This window comes from Xyrauchen texanus, chromosome 27 (assembly GCF_025860055.1).
Source record: "Xyrauchen texanus isolate HMW12.3.18 chromosome 27, RBS_HiC_50CHRs, whole genome shotgun sequence".
Taxonomy (NCBI): Eukaryota; Metazoa; Chordata; class Actinopteri; order Cypriniformes; family Catostomidae; genus Xyrauchen; species Xyrauchen texanus.
Window position 1 is genome coordinate 8,323,417 of NC_068302.1, and position 18,953 is coordinate 8,342,369.

General features: G+C 41.7%; 1 protein-coding gene across 2 annotated transcripts in view; it reads right to left on the minus strand.

The window, feature by feature from the left end:
* Positions 1 to 9,829: 9,829 nt before the first annotated feature.
* LOC127620999 (dynamin-1-like protein) overlaps positions 9,830 to 18,953 on the minus strand; it is a 40,146-nt gene continuing 31,022 nt past the window's right edge. For both annotated transcript variants that reach the window (XM_052094401.1, XM_052094399.1), the window contains exons 11-18: positions 16,308 to 16,428; positions 15,416 to 15,571; positions 14,625 to 14,714; positions 13,732 to 13,830; positions 12,196 to 12,309; positions 10,603 to 10,712; positions 10,351 to 10,510; positions 9,830 to 10,171 (exon numbers count right to left, since the gene is read on the minus strand). In XM_052094401.1, coding sequence (XP_051950361.1) covers positions 10,115 to 10,171; positions 10,351 to 10,510; positions 10,603 to 10,712; positions 12,196 to 12,309; positions 13,732 to 13,830; positions 14,625 to 14,714; positions 15,416 to 15,571; positions 16,308 to 16,428 — 907 coding nt within the window. In that variant the 3' untranslated portion in view covers positions 9,830 to 10,114. The remainder of the gene's footprint in view (positions 10,172 to 10,350; positions 10,511 to 10,602; positions 10,713 to 12,195; positions 12,310 to 13,731; positions 13,831 to 14,624; positions 14,715 to 15,415; positions 15,572 to 16,307; positions 16,429 to 18,953) is intronic.

Sequence of the window (18,953 nt, forward strand, 5' to 3'; positions counted from 1 at the left end):
AAATCAAAGTTGTGTTTGTTAACATTAGTAAATGCATTATGAACTAACACGAACTTACAATCAACACTATTTTTATTAACTAATATTAACAAAGATTAATAAATGCTGTAAACAATATATAGTTAACTGTGTTTTCATGATACCTAATGCATTAACTACTAATGCATTAACTACTAATGCATTAACTACTAATGTATTAACTTCTAATGCATTAACTACTAATGCATTAACTACTAATTCATTAACTACTAATGCATTAACTACTAATGCATTAACTACTAATGCATTAACTACTAATGCATTAACTACTAATGTATTAACTACTAATGCATTAACTACTAATGTACTAACTACTAATGCATTAACTACTAATGCATTAACTACTAATGTATTAACTCCTAATGCATTAACTACTAATGCATTAACTACTAATTCAATAACTACTAATGCATTAACTACTAATGTATTAACTACTAATGCATTAACTATGAATAGAACCTTACTGTAAAGTGTTACCAAAACCAATTCAGAAATTGGCTTTAGAATGCAATATTTTGTTTATTTCCATATTACTGAACTCATTGGCCTACAGTTACACAATCCATTTTGCAATTGAACTCGTCAATCAGTCTGAGATTTATTATGAGGGCTTTTCTAAGGATGCGTCAATGCACACCTGTGTCAGATGCTTTTGGAGCGTCTAGTCGTAAACATACACTTTTTAGGTCGCTGTGTCAAGATAAACATAGTTTGAAGCTTAGAAAAACACGTCTTGAGATCCCTGCATTAGTATTTGGCTCCATCAAGCTGTGTTTGAAAGCAAGAAAGTGTTCTCATCTTGTTTTGTCTAAATCATGTGATGACCATATATTACGCAAGACGTAAAATGTACATATGTAAATGATTTGGCGTGAAGAGCAATTCTTTAAAGGTTTAGAACCATGTTTTTTTATTATTATTGAACTAAAGATTTAACAATTAGTATTTAATTACTAATCATTTATCTATCACTAACTGAACTTGTCAGACATTAAGACAGTGGGGGATTTCCATGTAGTTATTTTGTTTTGTAATTAAACTGCATTATTGAACAATGTCAAAGTCCAAAATTATCCTAGCAATAGCAACCATGGGTAGGTACTTATCTCTGCACTTTATTATAGATCAGGGGTTCATTTCCATTCTCTCTCTCTTTCTCTCTCACACACTGCTAAATCATTTCTCAGTGCTCTTCTAATCGCTGTAGGCTGACTTTTCTAAACGGAGAGCATGCACTTGAATAGAGGTTGAGATTGTCACAACAAATACCAACAACACGTCAGCTCACCAGACATTAGATTTATAGAATATCCGTATGCACAAACGTCCAACAGATGGCATGCAGGTCAATCATATTACTTGAAACGTAGGGGGGGCACTAGAACACAGATAAACATGAGACATCATTTACGACAGAGCTGGTGGTTTTTATGTCGCCAGATGTGGAAGAATGTCACTGAAGTAGACTACAAAAGTTGCTAAAATTGTTGCTAGTCGCTAGATGGCTCTTTTACTCGCTATGGGGGTTAAAAAAAAATAGCTAAATCCAGCGACAAAGTCGCTAAGTTGGCAACACTGGTTATCTGTATAACTGCATTGCCCAAACAGCAGAAGTTTTGTTTACTGCCCCCTGTAGAAAACTGGTGGTACTTTAAACTTGAATTGCTCAGATGGAAGGAATAGTCCTTTATCACGGTCCGGAGACCTTTTAACGCATGTTTTTATATAATTAGTCGCACTGAATTAACGTGTTAAATCGACAGCCCTAATATATATACAGTGAGGAAAATAAGTATTTGAACACCCTGCTATTTTGCAAGTTCTCCCACTTAGAAATCATGGAGGGGTCTGAAATTGTCATCGTAGGTGCATGTCCACTGTGAGAGACATAATCTAAAAAAAAATCCAGAAATCACAATGTATGATTTTTTAACTATTTATTTGTATGATACAGCTGCAAATAAGTATTTGAACACCTGAGAAAATCAGTGTTAATATTTGGTACAGTAGCCTTTGTTTGCAATTACAGAGGTCAAACGTTTCCTGTAGTTTTTCACCAGGTTTGCACACACTGCAGGAGGGATTTTGGCCCACTCCTCCACACAGATCTTCTCTAGATCAGTCAGGTTTCTGGGCTGTCGCTGAGAAACACGGAGTTTGAGCTCCCTCCAAAGATTCTCTATTGGGTTTAGGTCTGGAGACTGGCTAGGCCACGCCAGAACCTTGATATGCTTCTTACAGAGCCACTCCTTGGTTATCCTGGCTGTGTGCTTCGGGTCATTGTCATGTTGGAAGACCCAGCCTCGACCCATCTTCAATGCTCTAACTGAGGGAAGGAGGTTGTTCCCCAAAATCTCGCAATACATGGCCCCGGTCATCCTCTCCTTAATACAGTGCAGTCGCCCTGTCCCATGTGCAGAAAAACACCCCCAAAGCATGATGCTACCACCCCCATGCTTCACAGTAGGGATGGTGTTCTTGGGATGGTACTCATCATTCTTCTTCCTCCAAACACGGTTAGTGGAATTATGACCAAAAAGTTCTATTTTGGTCTCATCTGACCACATGACTTTCTCCCATGACTCCTCTGGATCATCCAAATGGTCATTGGCAAACTTAAGACGGGCCTTGACATGTGCTGGTTTAAGCAGGGGAACCTTCCGTGCCATGCATGATTTCAAACCATGACGTCTTAGTGTATTACCAACAGTAACCTTGGAAACGGTGGTCCCAGCTCTTTTCAGGTCATTGACCAGCTCCTCCCGTGTAGTTCCGGGCTGATTTCTCACCTTTCTTAGGATCATTGAGACCCCACGAGGTGAGATCTTGCATGGAGCCCCAGTCCGAGGGAGATTGACAGTCATGTTTAGCTTCTTCCATTTTCTAATGATTGCTCCAACAGTGGACCTTTTTTCACCAAGCTGCTTGGCAACTTCCCCGTAGCCCTTTCCAGCCTTGTGGAGGTGTACAATTTTGTCTCTAGTGTCTTTGGACAGCTCTTTGGTCTTGGCCATGTTAGTAGTTGGATTCTTACTGATTGTATGGGGTGGACAGGTGTCTTTATGCAGCTAACGACCTCAAACAGGTGCATCTAATTTAGGATAATAAATGGAGTGGAGGTGGACATTTTAAAGGCAGACTAACAGGTCTTTGAGGGTCAGAATTCTAGCTGATAGACAGGTGTTCAAATACTTATTTGCAGCTGTATCATACAAATAAATAGTTAAAAAATCATATATTGTGATTTCTGGATTTTTTTTTTTAGATTATATCTCTCACAGTGGACATGAACCTACGATGACAATTTCAGACCCCTCCATGATTTCTAAGTGGGAGAACTTGCAAAATAGCAGGGTGTTCAAATACTTATTTTCCTCACTGTATATATATATATATATATATATATATATTATGCAAAATATATTTCCTTGTTTTGGTTTTGGGGTGTAAAATCACCCTGACATGTTCTTGACAGGTGTCATGAGTTAAACCTGTACATTGGAGACTAATTGGTGTCAGTGTTGATGTGCAGATTTATAAACCCACCAGCTTCTGAAGCATTTCTGTCAAAATCTTACTTCACTCTAGCAGTCTGACAAGTGACACTGGTCTTTTAACACCTCTAAACTACACATTCACAGGGTAAAATGACTGGAATATATCTTAAAAATATGAGAAAGAATGAGTCAAATGAGATCTAATTTAGTGTATAAAGATTGAGGTTGTGAAATATGATTATTTTTACTCATTCCACTTTTTTTCTTCTGTAGTATTTTCTTCTCTCTTTCACCTTTTGTCTATTTTGATGGCAGGAACCATAGTGTAACGTTCCGGTGTTGTCTGCCCTATGTTCTCTGTTTTCACCCATCACGTTTATGTCATGTTTCCTGGTCTGCTCCGTGTTTTCCGTTTCACCTGTCACCGCTCCCATTCCATGTCACATTTTCCCTGTTGTCCGCCCGTAGTCTCACTGTCCGAGCGTGAAACTGCAATTCCCACAATTCCTGGCCCCTCTCACTGTCTGCACTCTTCATTGTTCTCACCTGTGTCTCGTTGAGTCTTCATTGTGTTTGTGTATTTAACCGTGTCTGTTTCTCCTTTCCCTTGTCGGTCTTTGTTGTAAGTAGATGCCCGTTTCCTATGCTCCCATCATTGTTTTCGCTGTAGTTATCCCCGTGTATGCCTTCCGTGTTATGTTAACCCTTTGTTTGCCTTTCGTGTTTTGTTTACCTTTTCCCATCGTGGATGTTTCTTTTGTTGGCGTTCTTTTTTGTTGCCTTTATTTTTAATAAAACTTGCTGCGTTTAGATCCTCGTCCCGAGTCTACCTTCACCGTCATTCGTGACAGAAAACTCGCACCCGAGGAACCACTCCTCGTGTTTCCGGCTGTCGAGCCTGAGCCCCTGCCTTCCCGGATCGATGAGCCAGCGCAGCCAACTTCTTCCGCCCGGAGAAGGAGGAGAAGGAAAGCCCCCGCTCTCCAGCTCACGCCTGGCACAGTCAGCGAGCCAGCGCCCGCGCCTGCCACGGTCAGCGAGCCAGCGCCCGCGCCTGCCACGGTCAGCGAGCCAGCGCCCGTGCCTGCCACGGTCAGCGAGCCGGCACCTACGCATATCACGGCGAGCGAGCCAACGCCTACACACGTCACTGTGAGCGAGCCTGTCGCCCCTGAAGTCAGTGAGCCAGCGCCTGTAGCCTCGACCGTCCCTGAGCCAGCGCCTGTAGCCTCGACCCTCCCTGAGCCAGCGCCTGTAGCCTCGACCGTCCCTGAGCCAGCGCCTGTGGCCTCGACCATCCCTGAGCCAGCGCCTGTGGCCTCGACCGTCCCTGAGCCAGCGCCTGTGGCCTCGACCGTCCCTGAGCCAGCACCTATAGCCATGACCGTCCCAGGGCCAGCGCCAGCAGCCATGACCGTCCCAGGGCCAGCGCCAGCAGCCATGACCGTCCCAGGGCCAGCGCCAGCAGCCATGACCGTCCCAGGGCCAGCGCCAGCAGCCATGACTGTCCAAGAGCCAGTGCCAGCAGCCATGACGTCCCAGGGCCAACGCCAGTAGCCAGGACCGTCCAAGAGCCAGCGCCAGCAGCCATGACCGTCCCAGGGCCAATGCCAGTAGCCAGGACCGTCCAACGGCCAGCGCCCCTCGAACCTTCTAGGGCTCTGCTTCCCGAGCCTCCCAGGGCTCCGCCTCTCGAGTCTCCCAGAGCTCCGCCTCTCGAGCTTCCCAGAGCTCTGCCTCTCGAGCTTTCCAGAGCTCCGCCTCTCGAGCTTTCCAGAGCTCTGCCTCTCGAGCTTCCCGAGCCTTCCAGGGCTCCACCCCTCAAGCCTCCCAAGCCTTCCAGGGCTCTGCCTTTCAAGTCACTCGAGCCTTCCAGGGCTTTGCCTCTCAAGCCTCTCGAGCCTTCCAGGGCTCCGCCTCTCAGGTCACTCGAGCCTTTCAGGGCTCCGCCTCCAGAGCTTCTCGAGCCTTCCACGGCCCTTCTCCCCGGGCCTCCTACGGCTCCACCTCCTGAGCCTCCTACGGCTCTGCTCCCAGAGACTCTTGAGCCTTCTACGGCTCCGCCTCCAGAGCCTCCTACGGCTCAGCTCCCAGAGACTCCAGAACCTACTAGAGATCCGCCTCCCGAGCAGCCTTCGGCTCCACCTCTCGAGCCTCCTACAGCTCTGCTCCCAGAGACTCCTGAGCCTCCTACGGCTCCGCCCCTAAAGGCCCCTACGGCGCCACCTTCCTCGGCTCCGCCTCCAGGGCCTCCTACGGCTCCGCCTCCCGAGCCTCCTACGGCTCCGCCCCTAAAGCCTCCTACGGCGCCACCTCCCTCGGCTCTGTCTCCAGAGCCTTCCCGAGCTTCGCCTCTAGAGCCTCCTACGGCGCCACCTCCCTCGACTCCGCCTCCTGAGCCTCCCACGGCTCCGCCTCCTGAGCCTCCCACGGCTCTGCCTCCTGAGCCTCCCTCAGCTCCGCCTCCTGAGGCCCCAGAGCCTCCCTCAGCTCCGCCTCCTGAGCCCCCAGAGCCTCCCTCAGCTTCGTCTCCAGAGCCCCTTGCAGCTCCGCCCCCAGGGTCTCCTACGGCCTTGCCTGCACCTCCTTCGGCGCCACCACCCAAGTCTTTGTCTGCTTCGTCTCAGAAGTCCTCCTTGGCTCCGCCAGCTCCCCTAGTGGCCACTCTTCCTCCCAGGCCCCTTGAATCAGCCCTAGCCATATGGCCACCGCCTAGGTCACCTAAGCCTGTCCCTGTCCTGGAGCCACATCCCAGGTCCCCTGAACCGGCCCTTGCCAAGTGGCCAGCTCCCGGGCCATCTGAACCGGCCTCTGTCCTGTGGCCACCTCCCAGGCCCCCTGAACCGGCCCTTGCCTTTCGGCCAGCTCCCGGGCCACCCAAACCTGTCCTTGCCCGGTCGAAACCTCCCTGGCCTCCTAAACCTGTCCCTACCTGGTGGACGCCCCCCAGACCACCTGACCCGGTTCCCTTCACCCACAGGCCACCTGACCCGGTTCCCTTCACACACTCCCAGAGACTGCTTACCTGCCCTCTCGGCCTCCCTGGTCTTCCGGTCTGCCCCTTGTGCCCCCATGGACTGTCTCATTTCCCTTCTTGCCCCCGTGGACTGCCTTTCCCCCTGTGCCCCCATGGACTGCCTAATTGTTCCGCGTACCTCCTTACTCTGTCTTTGTGTGCCTTGTGTCCCCTTTGGTCTGTTTGTTTTTCCTCCCTTCTAGCCCCTCTCGCCCTGTACATCTGTTTATTCCTGTTGGTTTTTCCCTCCTGTCTCTTAGGACCGTCTGGAATCCGGTCCTTTTGAGGGGGGATTATGTAACGTTCCGGTGTTGTCTGCCCTATGTTCTCTGTTTTCACCCATCACGTTTATGTCATGTTTCCTGGTCTGCTCCGTGTTTTCCGTTTCACCTGTCACCGCTCCCATTCCATGTCACGTTTTCCCTGTTGTCCGCTCGTAGTCTCACTGTCCGAGCGTGAAACTGCAATTCCCACAATTCCTGGCCCCTCTCACTGCCTGCACTCTTCATTGTTCTCACCTGTGTCTCGTTGAGTCTTCATTGTGTTTGTGTATTTAACCGTGTCTGTTTCTCCTTTCCCTTGTCGGTCTTTGTTGTAAGTAGATGCCCGTTTCCTATGCTCCCATCATTGTTTTCTCTGTAGTTATCCCCGTGTATGCCTTCCGTGTTATGTTAACCCTTTGTTTGCCTTTCGTGTTTTGTTTACCTTTTCCCATCGTGGATGTTTCTTTTGTTGGCGTTCTTTTGTGTTGCCTTTATTTTTAATAAAACTTGCTGCGTTTAGATCCTCGTCCCGAGTCTACCTTCACCATCATTCGTGACACATAGAGTAGCCTAACCTTTACCCCGTGTCCTAACCAGGTCCAACAAAAATGACAAGGTGTGATAAAGCGACAAGGTGCTTTCACATTGAAAGTGATTTAATTGCTGGTCATCGATGAGTTTGTGTATTGTTGGTTGCTAGGCAGTATTTCTTCTTGACCAAGTGTAAATGCCCTCCAAGACGCATTCAAAATGCCTCATGCGACAGAGAGCTGCTCGGAATTGGCCATAGCACTTAAGGACAAATAAGTACATTGTTTTTATATCTATTTTTGATAAATTTAATTGTATTACTTTCACCATGTTGTGACTTATTTCTTTTGCATTGTGGCTTATTTCTATTGTGTTGTGGTTTTTCTGTTAAGTTGTGTCTTATTTACGTTGTGTTGTGGCTTATTTCCACTGTGTTGTGGCTTATTTTCATTGTGTTGTGGCTTATTTTCATTGTGTTGTGGCTTAATATTTTTGTATTGTGGCTTAATTGTGTTGTGTTGTAGCTTAAATTCGTTGTGCTGTAGCATATTTCCGTTGTGTTGGGTCTAAATTTTGTGTTGTGGCTTAATTTCATTGTGGCACATTTTTAAGTGTTGTGTTTTAGGCTCATTTCTATTGTTTTGTGGTTTTTCTGTTCTGTTTTGGCTTATTTCCATTCTTCTGTGGCTTTTCCATTGTGTTGTGTCATATTTCTGTTGTGTTGTGGCATAATTTAGTTGTGGCATAATGTATTTCTATTGTGCTGTGGTTTTTCCATTGTGTTGTGTTTTTTCCATTGTGTTCTAGCTTATTTGTTTTGTGCTGGGACTTTTCAGTTTGATTTTGGCTTAATTTTGTTGTGTTGTGGCTTAATTTAATTGTATTGTGGCTTATTAATTTTGCATTGCGGCTTATTTGTGTTGTGTTGTGATTGTTCCATTGTGTTTTGGCTTAATTTCGTTGTGTTGTGGCTTAATTTTGATGTGTTGTTGATGAATTGTTGTGGCTTATTTCCGTTGTGTTGCTGTTTAATTTAGTTGTGTTGTGGTTTTTCCATTGTATTGTGGCTTAAATTAGTTTTATTGTGTCTTATTTGTATTGTGTTGTGGTTTTTCCATTGTATTGTTGCTTAAATTAGATTTGTGTCTTATTTGTATTGTGTTGTGGTTTTTCCATTGTGTTCTAGCTTATTTGTTTTGTGCTGGGACTTTTCAGTTTGATTTTGGCTTAATTTTGTTGTGTTGTGGCTTAATTTAATTGTATTGTGGCTTATTAATTTTGCATTGCGGCTTATTTGTGTTGTGTTGTGATTGTTCCATTGTGTTGTGGCTTAATTTCGTTGTGTTGGATTATTTCTGTTCTGTTTTCCATCTTTTATTTGCCTTGCTAATTTAGTTGTGCTGTGCACTCCTCAGCCACTATACACATCAAGTGCAGCAAAATGTTGCTTCCTGGCTTTAACATCGTTATGGACTTGAACTCCATTATATGTGCATATAGTGCAGGCACTATAGATCAGATTTAGTGTATATCCATTTATGAGGCCAAGCGTAACTAGAATGTCACATCCAACCAGATATCAATCCAATTATTCAAGACGCATGAAATAACTAATGTCAACAGGCCGAAAATCGAAGTAAAACCCAACGAATTAAGTAAATTAAATACTTAGTGACATTGAAATAACAACCATACATACTCTAAAGGCCAAAAGACCACATTTTTTGTTTTATGTTTGTTTAATTTGAATTCTGCTGGATCGTTTTTATTTGACACTGAACACTAACCATTACTTCTTAGTGTTCAGGGCTCCCAGCAGTGATTTAGATGGAATGTTTTTATTTCTTTGTTCTACTTCATTTGACCTTCTCTGACACACTCTCACGATAAATATTCATACAGGCATAAATACTGCAGTCAGAATTGCCAGAGGCAGTCAAGTCTCCGGTACATCTGAGCGTGATTTGAAGTGTTTCAGAATACAGCCATCCACAAAGGCTCATTGTTCTATGGCGCTGTACACTACACCACCATTTAGTTACACTGTCTAGAATGTCACAGGTTGCATCATAAATTATACTATACTGAAACATTATAATGTAGTTCATTTATAGCTCCGAGTTAAACTCACTCACATTACGTATTCACTGCCTCAGTACAACCTTGCAAACATGCATACATTTTCCCAAAATTTTCAGGGCATCACGTGTCGAATAAATCAAGGGGACGTTTTTTCATAATAATGCTTACCCTGATAGCACATACAATTACATCATACTTACTACATGTTCTTTTAATCAGTCATTTGAGTGTATGAGATTGTATGAGCAACATTATCAGCCTACTGTAAATCAAAGTAGACTCCATATTTAATTGGACGCAAATGTAAAGGAGTGTTTATGATGTTAAAATAAAAGAGTAGTTGGCACAACACTCAGAAACCACGAACATACATTTATGTAGCTGAAGAAAGTGACGTGGACATGATACAAACACACAGGCACACAAACGCACAGACTTCTGTGAAACGTGCAATAATGGAATTCTGTGCATATACATTGGGAACAAGGAGCAATTGAAAAACTGTACACAAATACATTTGTCTTAAATATATTCTTGAATGTTCATGGTGGCAGAGGAATTGAATTTCTTCAGATATGATGTATTTGACCTGTATTATACACGTTCAAACTCAAACAGAGCACATACAGCACTCTCACAAACAAACATGTAAACACTTTCCTGACAATGTTCATGAGAATGTTTGGCTACCAAAGATGAATCTCACGGATCTCTGAGATAATGTTACTGGCTTTCTTCAGCGCCTGAAAGAGAATGAAACAGAAAGACAGATTAGAAAGAGGCAAAATAAGCAGCAGAGAGCAGTATTGGTACAATAACGCATAATTACTTTAGTGACACTGCATGCAAACGAACAGCATTTTATCAGGCGCAAATCATTCTTAGTGATTTATGTGGTTGTTTCAAACACACACAAATGTACCTCCAGCATCTGTGCGACCTCTGTGCGCTGCTGTGCTGTTTCCTGAGATTCGGTGAGGAGCTCCTGCAGCAGAGGCTGTTTGTACAGCTGGCCCACCAACTCACTCTGCAGATGCTCTTTCACAAAATTTACCAGGAAATGCATCACCGTTTTTGGCACACTACAGAGAGCAGAAAATAGAAAAATAATGCAAAATGGTTCCCAGTCACCCAGTTATTTGGCTCCCACACAAACAGGCAGCATGAGCCTGACCTGTCCTGGATGATCTTGCGCACGATCAGGAAGTAGCACTTGATGAGTCGCTGGATGACCTCACAGTCTCTCTGCTCACGAGCGCTCAGTTTGCGGGATACTGGCACAGCCTGGAGGAACATTTTCTATAGTGAGATTTCCACAAAACAAAAGATTTCCACTTTTTGTCTTTATTATTGTTGTTATACGAGGGTCCAATTAAAATGGTTTTGGAAACATTTTAACAGATCTTCATTTATTTTTTTAAGCCTTTTCAAATGACTTTTATGTATAGGGTTTATTGTTTTAGCATTGTCCCAGACTTCAATTTTCAATCAATAACTATGAAAATACATAAAAAAAACATTGTGCAGTCAGTCGATTATTTTTTTAATCGTGATTAATCGCATAATGTTTTTGTAGTTAGTCATGATTGATCGATCTATTTTGAAAGTGCTGAAATTTGAATATACTTCATTTCCTGTCAAAATGTATTTATGTCCTTAGGAAAGAAAACAAAACACTATTTAAAAATATAATGCTTTAATAACATTTTCTTGCACAGTATTAAGATAGAAATGCACTAAAATAGCACCATTTCAAGTAAAATTAAACATTTCCCAAAGTCTAAGTGGGATTCTGACTAATTAAAATAACTAGCCCCCACATAGGTTTCATTTTCATTACAATGGGCATTAAAGCTCTTAAACTCTCATCCTCCACAATATTAATCTGCTGGTATACTTTGGCTATATGCTTTACTACAGCAATTGTGAAGCTGTGAGAATGATTTGCATCAGGGCATCAGTGCCAGTGTCAGGTGCCACATTGAACTCCACATGAAAAGCGCTTGAAGACAAAAACATCTAATTCTGCATTTTGGTGATTGTTAAGACTTGACGTGCTTCTGTGGCAATTAAAACGTGCCTTGCACAGGCTGAAAAATACTTGATTTCTATCTCAAGTCCTTTCTAGGAATGTTTTTGTACAACAAATAGCGTTAAGTGCTCCTTTCCCCATCATTTTATCTCTGACACGAAAGCACTGTTGCATGTGTGTTTGTGGTTTGTGCATCAGTGTAATGAATACGGAAGACACAAATGTTCCACCTTTCAAATAAGTGTTTATGCTGGTTTATTCTATAGAAACGGTAAATACATTAATCGCGATTAAGAAAAATTAAGACGTTTTAAAATTAATCCCATGTGTTTACGCGTTCATTTTGACAGCTCTAAAAAAAAAAATTATGATATAAATTAAGAGAGAAATAAACATAAACCACTTCAATATTTATTGTGTGGAAAAACATTTAGAATTTTTTTATAAATTACCCACATTACAGTTGGGTAATTTTGCCCATAACAATGTTTTAAGAAAAGTTATTGTACTAAGAAAGCAGTACCAATGACAAGCCTGTCTAAAATGTCATGCGTGACTAAAACAAAGAAAACTTAAGTTAAATATCACTATTTTTATTGAGCACCATTTCTAATCATGCTGCAATTTTGTCGAATTATGCCAAAATGCTGCTCTGAAATTAAATCAGCCTTAGCTAAACAAATAAAAGTTCCCACAGTTGAAGAAAAACCCAGTTATCATTGAGTGTTGAGTTACCGTGTCGAGCAGGTTGACAGCTTTGGTGGGGCTCCCAAACCCAGGCACAGGGCCTTTCTCTTCTGATGGCATCTTCTCATTCTTCCATCTCTTGCCTGCATCCCCTGCCTCTACCTATAATAAGAGATTGTTAAAGGAATAGTTCACCCAAAAATTTACATTTTGTCATCCACCATGCTATTCCAAACTTATATGACTTTTTGTCTATCTCGGGAAAACAGGTTTGCAGAATGTTCACGCTACTTGTTCAAGTAATAATTTTATGGAAATCTTCTACACTTTTAAACTTGGATCATCGCATTTGATTATTAGGTTTTTCTGACACTGAACTTACAGCAATGTCTTGATGCAACAATTTTGAATTTGTGCAAATCTATAGCGATAAATGACTTAAATCTTGGTCAGTTCCTCAAACAAAGCTATCATGCACACTGATAAGCCAAAACATTATGACCACTCACAGGTGAAGCGAATAATGTTGATCATCTCCTAACCAGGCCACATGTCAAGGTCTGGGTAGAAGGTCTGTGAACATGGTCTGGCAGAAAATTTTAATGATGGTTACGGGAAGAATGTGTCACAACACATATGGGATATGAGGCATATGGGGCTTCATAGTGCCCATGATGACCCCTGTCCAATGTCGAATGTCCCTACAATGGGCACGTGAGCGTCGGAACTGGACCTTGGAGCAGAGGAAGAAGGTCACCTGGTCTGATGAGTCCCGTTTTCTTTTACCTTACGTGGACGACCGTGTATGTATGTGCCTTTTACCTGGGAAAGTGATGGCACCGGTATGCACTGTGGGAAGACGACAAGCCGGTGGAGTGTTCTGGGTAATGTTCTGCTGGGAAACCCTGGGTTAAGCCATTCATGTGGATGTCAATTTGACACCTACCTAAACATTGTTGCAGACCAGGTACACCCCTTCATGGCAATGGTATTCCCTTATGGCAGTGGCCTCTTTCAGCAGGATAATGCGTCATGCCAGACTGCACACATTGTTGGGGAATGGTTTGAGGAAAATTATGACGAGTTCAAGGTGTTGCTCAGGCCTCAAAATTTCCCAGATCTCAATCCAATTGAGCATCTGTGGTACTTGCTGTACCAGCAAATCCGATCCATTGTGGCTCAACCTCACCTCTTACAGGACTTGAAGGATCTGCTGCTGCCAGATACTACAGGACACTTCAGGGGTCTTGTAGAGTCCATGGCTCATTGGGTCGGCGCTGTTTTGGCAGCATGCAGAAGACCAATTGTATATTAAGCAGGTGGTCATAATGTTTTGGCTAATCTGTGTAGCTTTAGAAGACTTACAGTATATAGCGCATGAGATGTATGGACTACTTTTACAGTTCTTTTTTGTCATTTTTGGATCTTCACAGCCACTATTCACTCTATGCTGTCACTATCTGAAAAAAAGCAGCATGGACATCCTTTCAAATTTCTCAAAATTTTTAAATGCACTAACATTTGGACAAAAGACAAAACCCAGACAAAGAGAATGAGAGAGAGAAAGAGATGTGGTTTCAGTACCTGCTGGCTGTTGACAGATGCAGACACCTGGGCAGCATCGGTGAAATCAGGATGTTTTGTGTTTATATAGGCCAACTCAATCGCAACCAGATTATGAACCTAAGCAGAATTAAAGCAGTAGATTAAGAACCATTATGAAGCAGAAGTAAACAAAGCTCTTCAGGTAACATGATGACATATTTTCAGAATTGTGCTCACACTGCATGAGGCTCTCAGTATGGTTAATTATCTATTTTGTGTGCATGTTTTGGGTAAATATATCCACCTTTTTCCTCACTTCTCCAAAGGCGGCGACATTATGACGAGAGACTTCCTCTCGGATGCTCCGCACTTCGGCTTAGTTGTTGTTATCTGCTAGTTAATGCTACTGGTAATGGCGAGCAGCGGAGGCTATTTAAAGGAATAGTTCACACAAAAAAATTAAATCCTCTCATTATTTAATCACCCTCATGCCATTCCAGATGTGTATGACTTTCTTTCTTCTGCTGAACACTAACAAAGATTTTTAGAATAATATCTCTGTAGGTAAAGTGTAAAATGTATACTAACAAAGGACTTAAATATGAATCTGTTTCTTGTCTACACCTATATTAACACTTCTGAAGACATGGATTTATCCACTGGAGTCTTACAGATTACTTTAATTCTGTCTTTATGTGATTTTTGAAGCTTCAAAGTTCTGGTCACCATTCACTTGCATTGTATGGACCTACAGAGCTGAAAAATTCTTCTGAAAAGCTTATATTGTGTTTAGCAGAGGAAAGTAAGTCACACACATCTGGGATGGCATAAGGGTGAGTAAATTGAGAGAATTTTCATTTTTGGGTGAATTATCACTGTGATGTGTTAGCGTGTATATTTACACATGTTCGTAGGTACACCCATATTCTTACCATGTCATTGGTTATGGGCAGGCGTTTCCTGAGTAAAATGGTCACCACCTCCACTATTGAGTCATGCAGTTTGGGAAAACGCAAAAGCTCCTTTGGACATAAACATAAACATTAGGTTAGCAGGACAGGTTAGCATCCACTGTTTAGAGCATTATTTATACTGGGTGTATGTACTGTATATGAATGAGTATACAGTGCCATGTCTTTTACAAAGATCTTGAGCATCATATCAACACTCTTCCCCACAATCCCTCCATTTCTGTTTATAATGGAGGAAATAAAAAAAGGTTTAATGTAAAACAAATGTAGACATGTAGGCAGTGGAATAGAGGAGAAAAATAAAGTCATATGGGTTTGGAACGACATGAGGGTGAGTTAAATATTTCTTCAAATCTCAACTGTTTAAACTCTGCCTATGACTAGAGGGAAGGAAAATACTTAGTTTGACAAGTTTTAAAGTTAACGACTGGTAAGGGCACGATTCAAAGTAAAATGAACCATCAGATAGCTTTTATATTGTATGTTTGATTTTAGAAGCACACTCTTGCTGATTGTGTAAACTAATCATCATCAAATATGGGATTGTGTATGTTGCTCACAATCCTTAAATCAACACTCAAAAATATTTGAGAGAACATTGGTGGTGACTAGGTGGTACTTGAATGTTCTGATTTGATCAAAGGTGGTACTTGTCCTAAATGGTTGGAGAAGCACTGTCCTACATAAATGCATCTGACAGCATGATTTTTTTGAAGTGTGTGTGTGTATGTGTGTGTGTGTGTGTGCTTCACCTGTGTGCTGTAGGCAGAGCAGTGTTGAATGATTCTCTGCAGTTCTTCATGTACGAGCTCCACACAACGCAGACTGGGCTCCTCCAGTCTCTTGATCTGTTTCTTCACCAGCAGCTCAAAACACACTTCAGGAACAAATAGTGCTGGCCGAGGACCCTACATCCAAAAAAAAACCAACACAGTGCAGTCAACTCTAATCTATTTGCATAAATGATTAAACAGGGCAGCACTCCAGTTTCCATAAGACTTCCTGCTGGCAACATGGTATTGTATTGTTGAAACACAACAAGTTTCTAGCATATATTTGATGTTTAATGTACATGTGGAGCATGATTTTGGATCAATGAGATTTCACTGTGGACGGAGATACCCAGCACAATGAGGAAAAGGTCTCGTCGCACAGCACTGTTGATGGTCATGGCTGGTTAGGCCATTTAAATAAAAAAAGATCAATAAAACATTTTTGTTTGTTTATTCAGCATCACATGCAGGAGCGCTGTGATTTATTATATGCCGTGTGAAGTTAAAAAAAAAACTTCTTCAACATTTAACCTGTGCAACACCATGTTCACGAGTTGACGTTGGAGTTTGGCTTCACTATATGCAATGCATAATTACAATTTTTTTTAACTGACTGATCTAAGTTCAGGAGACTCTGTGCTGTCAGTAAAGGGTTACAATTTCGACGAACATAGTCATGTGACAAAACAACATGGCAGGTGGTCATAATCTTTTGTCTCAAAGGTTTATATTCATATATTATATTTTTATCACTTGTAAATATATCATTTTGAGGGTTTTAAGAGTTTAAGTTTCTTAATTCTTACAGTTAAATTAACCATGGTGGATTACCATTTTTGTCCTAATCATGCAGCCCTAATAAATACTATACCGTGGCGTTTCTGATAGCTGTGAGGACATCTAGTTCAGTGAGTCCTCCCAGTGGATCAATGGACTGCAGGGTTCTTCCAAACGTCTCGTGGAATATGTAACAGATACGAGCTCCACCACACCTACAACACACAAATGCATATAGTCATTAAAACCACTGTAAAGTTAAAAATCATGCAGCATTTCTGTCCATCACTGGCACGTTCAAATGTTCACATTGTGTGGACTTTGCCAGATATGGGAGATAAACAAGATTTCAGCTAACAGTGGAGTTTAACTAAGGAGCTGGACAGACTTGAGGATTATCTTCCTGTCATGTTCATTGAGTTAGACAAAGAAAACATGATGCTCTTGATAGCTGTGATGAGCTTTAGTGTGAAAATGACAAACTTTTGATGTCTCAGGAAAAAAAGCCCTACATAATATAATATGTAGGGCTTATAATAACAAATTAATTAAAATATTCTGATTGAAATATATTGCATTATTATGGCAGACGAGTATAGTCAATACTAGGGATGTGTCAATACAATCAAATATCGGTATATTGTGATACTTTTTCTCATGATATTGATACCGATACTTAAGATCCATGTATCAATATTTATATTCATCTATTTGTTTATTAATATCATGTAAACACACAACAAAGATGGCACATTGTTACTTCCAAATCAATTTAATGAGCTCACCAAGACCCCGTTTACACCTGGTGTAATGCGTTTTGGGTTATCCGATCACATGTGGTCCGCTCAAGAAACAAAAATGTGATGTTTCGAGATACATGCTCTTCATCAGACATCAATATATAGCTGAAATGTACACAATAGGGCTGCCACAGTGAGTTTTTGACAAAAGATTGCTGTTAACCGGTTTTACGATTATTTGCACATTTCCTTATTTAGCAACAGCACTGATGCAAAAAATGCATATCATATAGCAATTGAACGTATAAGTGAATATATTTCTGGGGGATATTTGGACAAAGGGCAGCCCTATAATAAGAAAACTGATAAATACACACACACACACACACACACACACACACACACACACACACAATAATAATAAGGGACGCTCCAATCTAGGGCACGACTCTACTTATGTGCATCGCGAGCACAGTGATGTGCTTCAGTGTAACTACAGTGCTTCAAAAGTGCGTAACTGTAAGATTATTGGGTGCGCAACATGTAGTTCATGGCATTAAACAGTTTTTTTCTTTTTCATCAGTTTATTTATTTATTTTGGATTTTCTCACTTTTTCACCCCAATTTGCAAATGCGCTTTAAGTCCTCGTGGTGGTGTAGTGACTCGACTGAATCCAGGTGGCGGAGGATGAATTTCAGTTGCATCCGCATCTGAGACCGTCAATCCGTGCTTTTAGCTATCTCATGGCTTTTTGAGTGTTACCGCGGAGACATAGCATGTGTGGAGGCTTCACGTTATTCTCAGTGGCATCCACGCACATCTCACCACGCGTCCCACCGAGAGCGAGAACCATATTATAGTGACCACGAGGAGGTTACCCCATGTGACTCTACCCTTCCTAGCAACTGGGCCTATTTGGTTGCTTAGGAGACCTGGCTGGAGTCACTCAGCACACCCTGGATTTGAACTCGCGACTCCAGGGGTGCTAGTCAGCGTCAATACTCGCTGAGCTATCCAGGCCCCCTTACATCAGTTTATTAATGCAATCCATTGTCTGTCGGACACCCCAATATAAAGAATCGGCTATGGATTCTATAAATAAATACTGTTCACAGCATCGCACAAATAAACGTTTGGACAATGCATAATAAAAGGAACATTATCATGACTAAAATTGACATTTATTATTGAATGCAGTGAATTTGTACAAAAGCAATACTTTACATAATGAGGATGATTTAGACGCAACTTTTCAAGTTTACTCACTGACTTACTGCAAATGCACCGCATGCTGTCAGCACACATGCTCACATTACAAAAAGTGGCATCTTTAATTTATCACTTTAAAATCAACAAAGCTAAAAATATTAAACTTACTAGTTTGTTGTTGGATGACTAGTGAAGCATCCTGTCCAATTTGTAGAATGTGTGTTATCCATTGTCTTCAGTCAGTCATTTAAATACGGCCAAACAGCCGATTTAAGTCGCTTTTTTGATGGTATATCAAATTCCTGTTATATTTTGGAATTTGTGTGTTTAAGCTTCAGTTTCATGTGAATTGAAATTTCACGTTCAGTCCGTGACACATGGCCATTAAAGCACCATGCGGCTACCGTCTGTAACCATAGCAACAGCTGCACTATCCACCCAGGCACAAGCAAAAGAGATAGGCTTACACCGAAACACTGTTTTCTATTAGATATTTTTACATTATATATAACATGTTTACCACGTGTTAATAAAGCATTTAATTTTTTAAACGCAGATTCTAAATTCTTATGGTTAAATTAACCGCCAAATTTGTAATCACACTTAATAGTAAAACCGTATAATCCCAGCATCCCTAGTACCCAAATGAATTGTAAACTGAAATTGGAATTAATCAAATTATGATATCGTGATATATTGCATTATATCGAACCAAATTATTAATTGTTAGTCTATAGACATATGCCTTAGACGGATGAGTTTGGAGGTCTCAGTGGTAAATGCTCTGTTT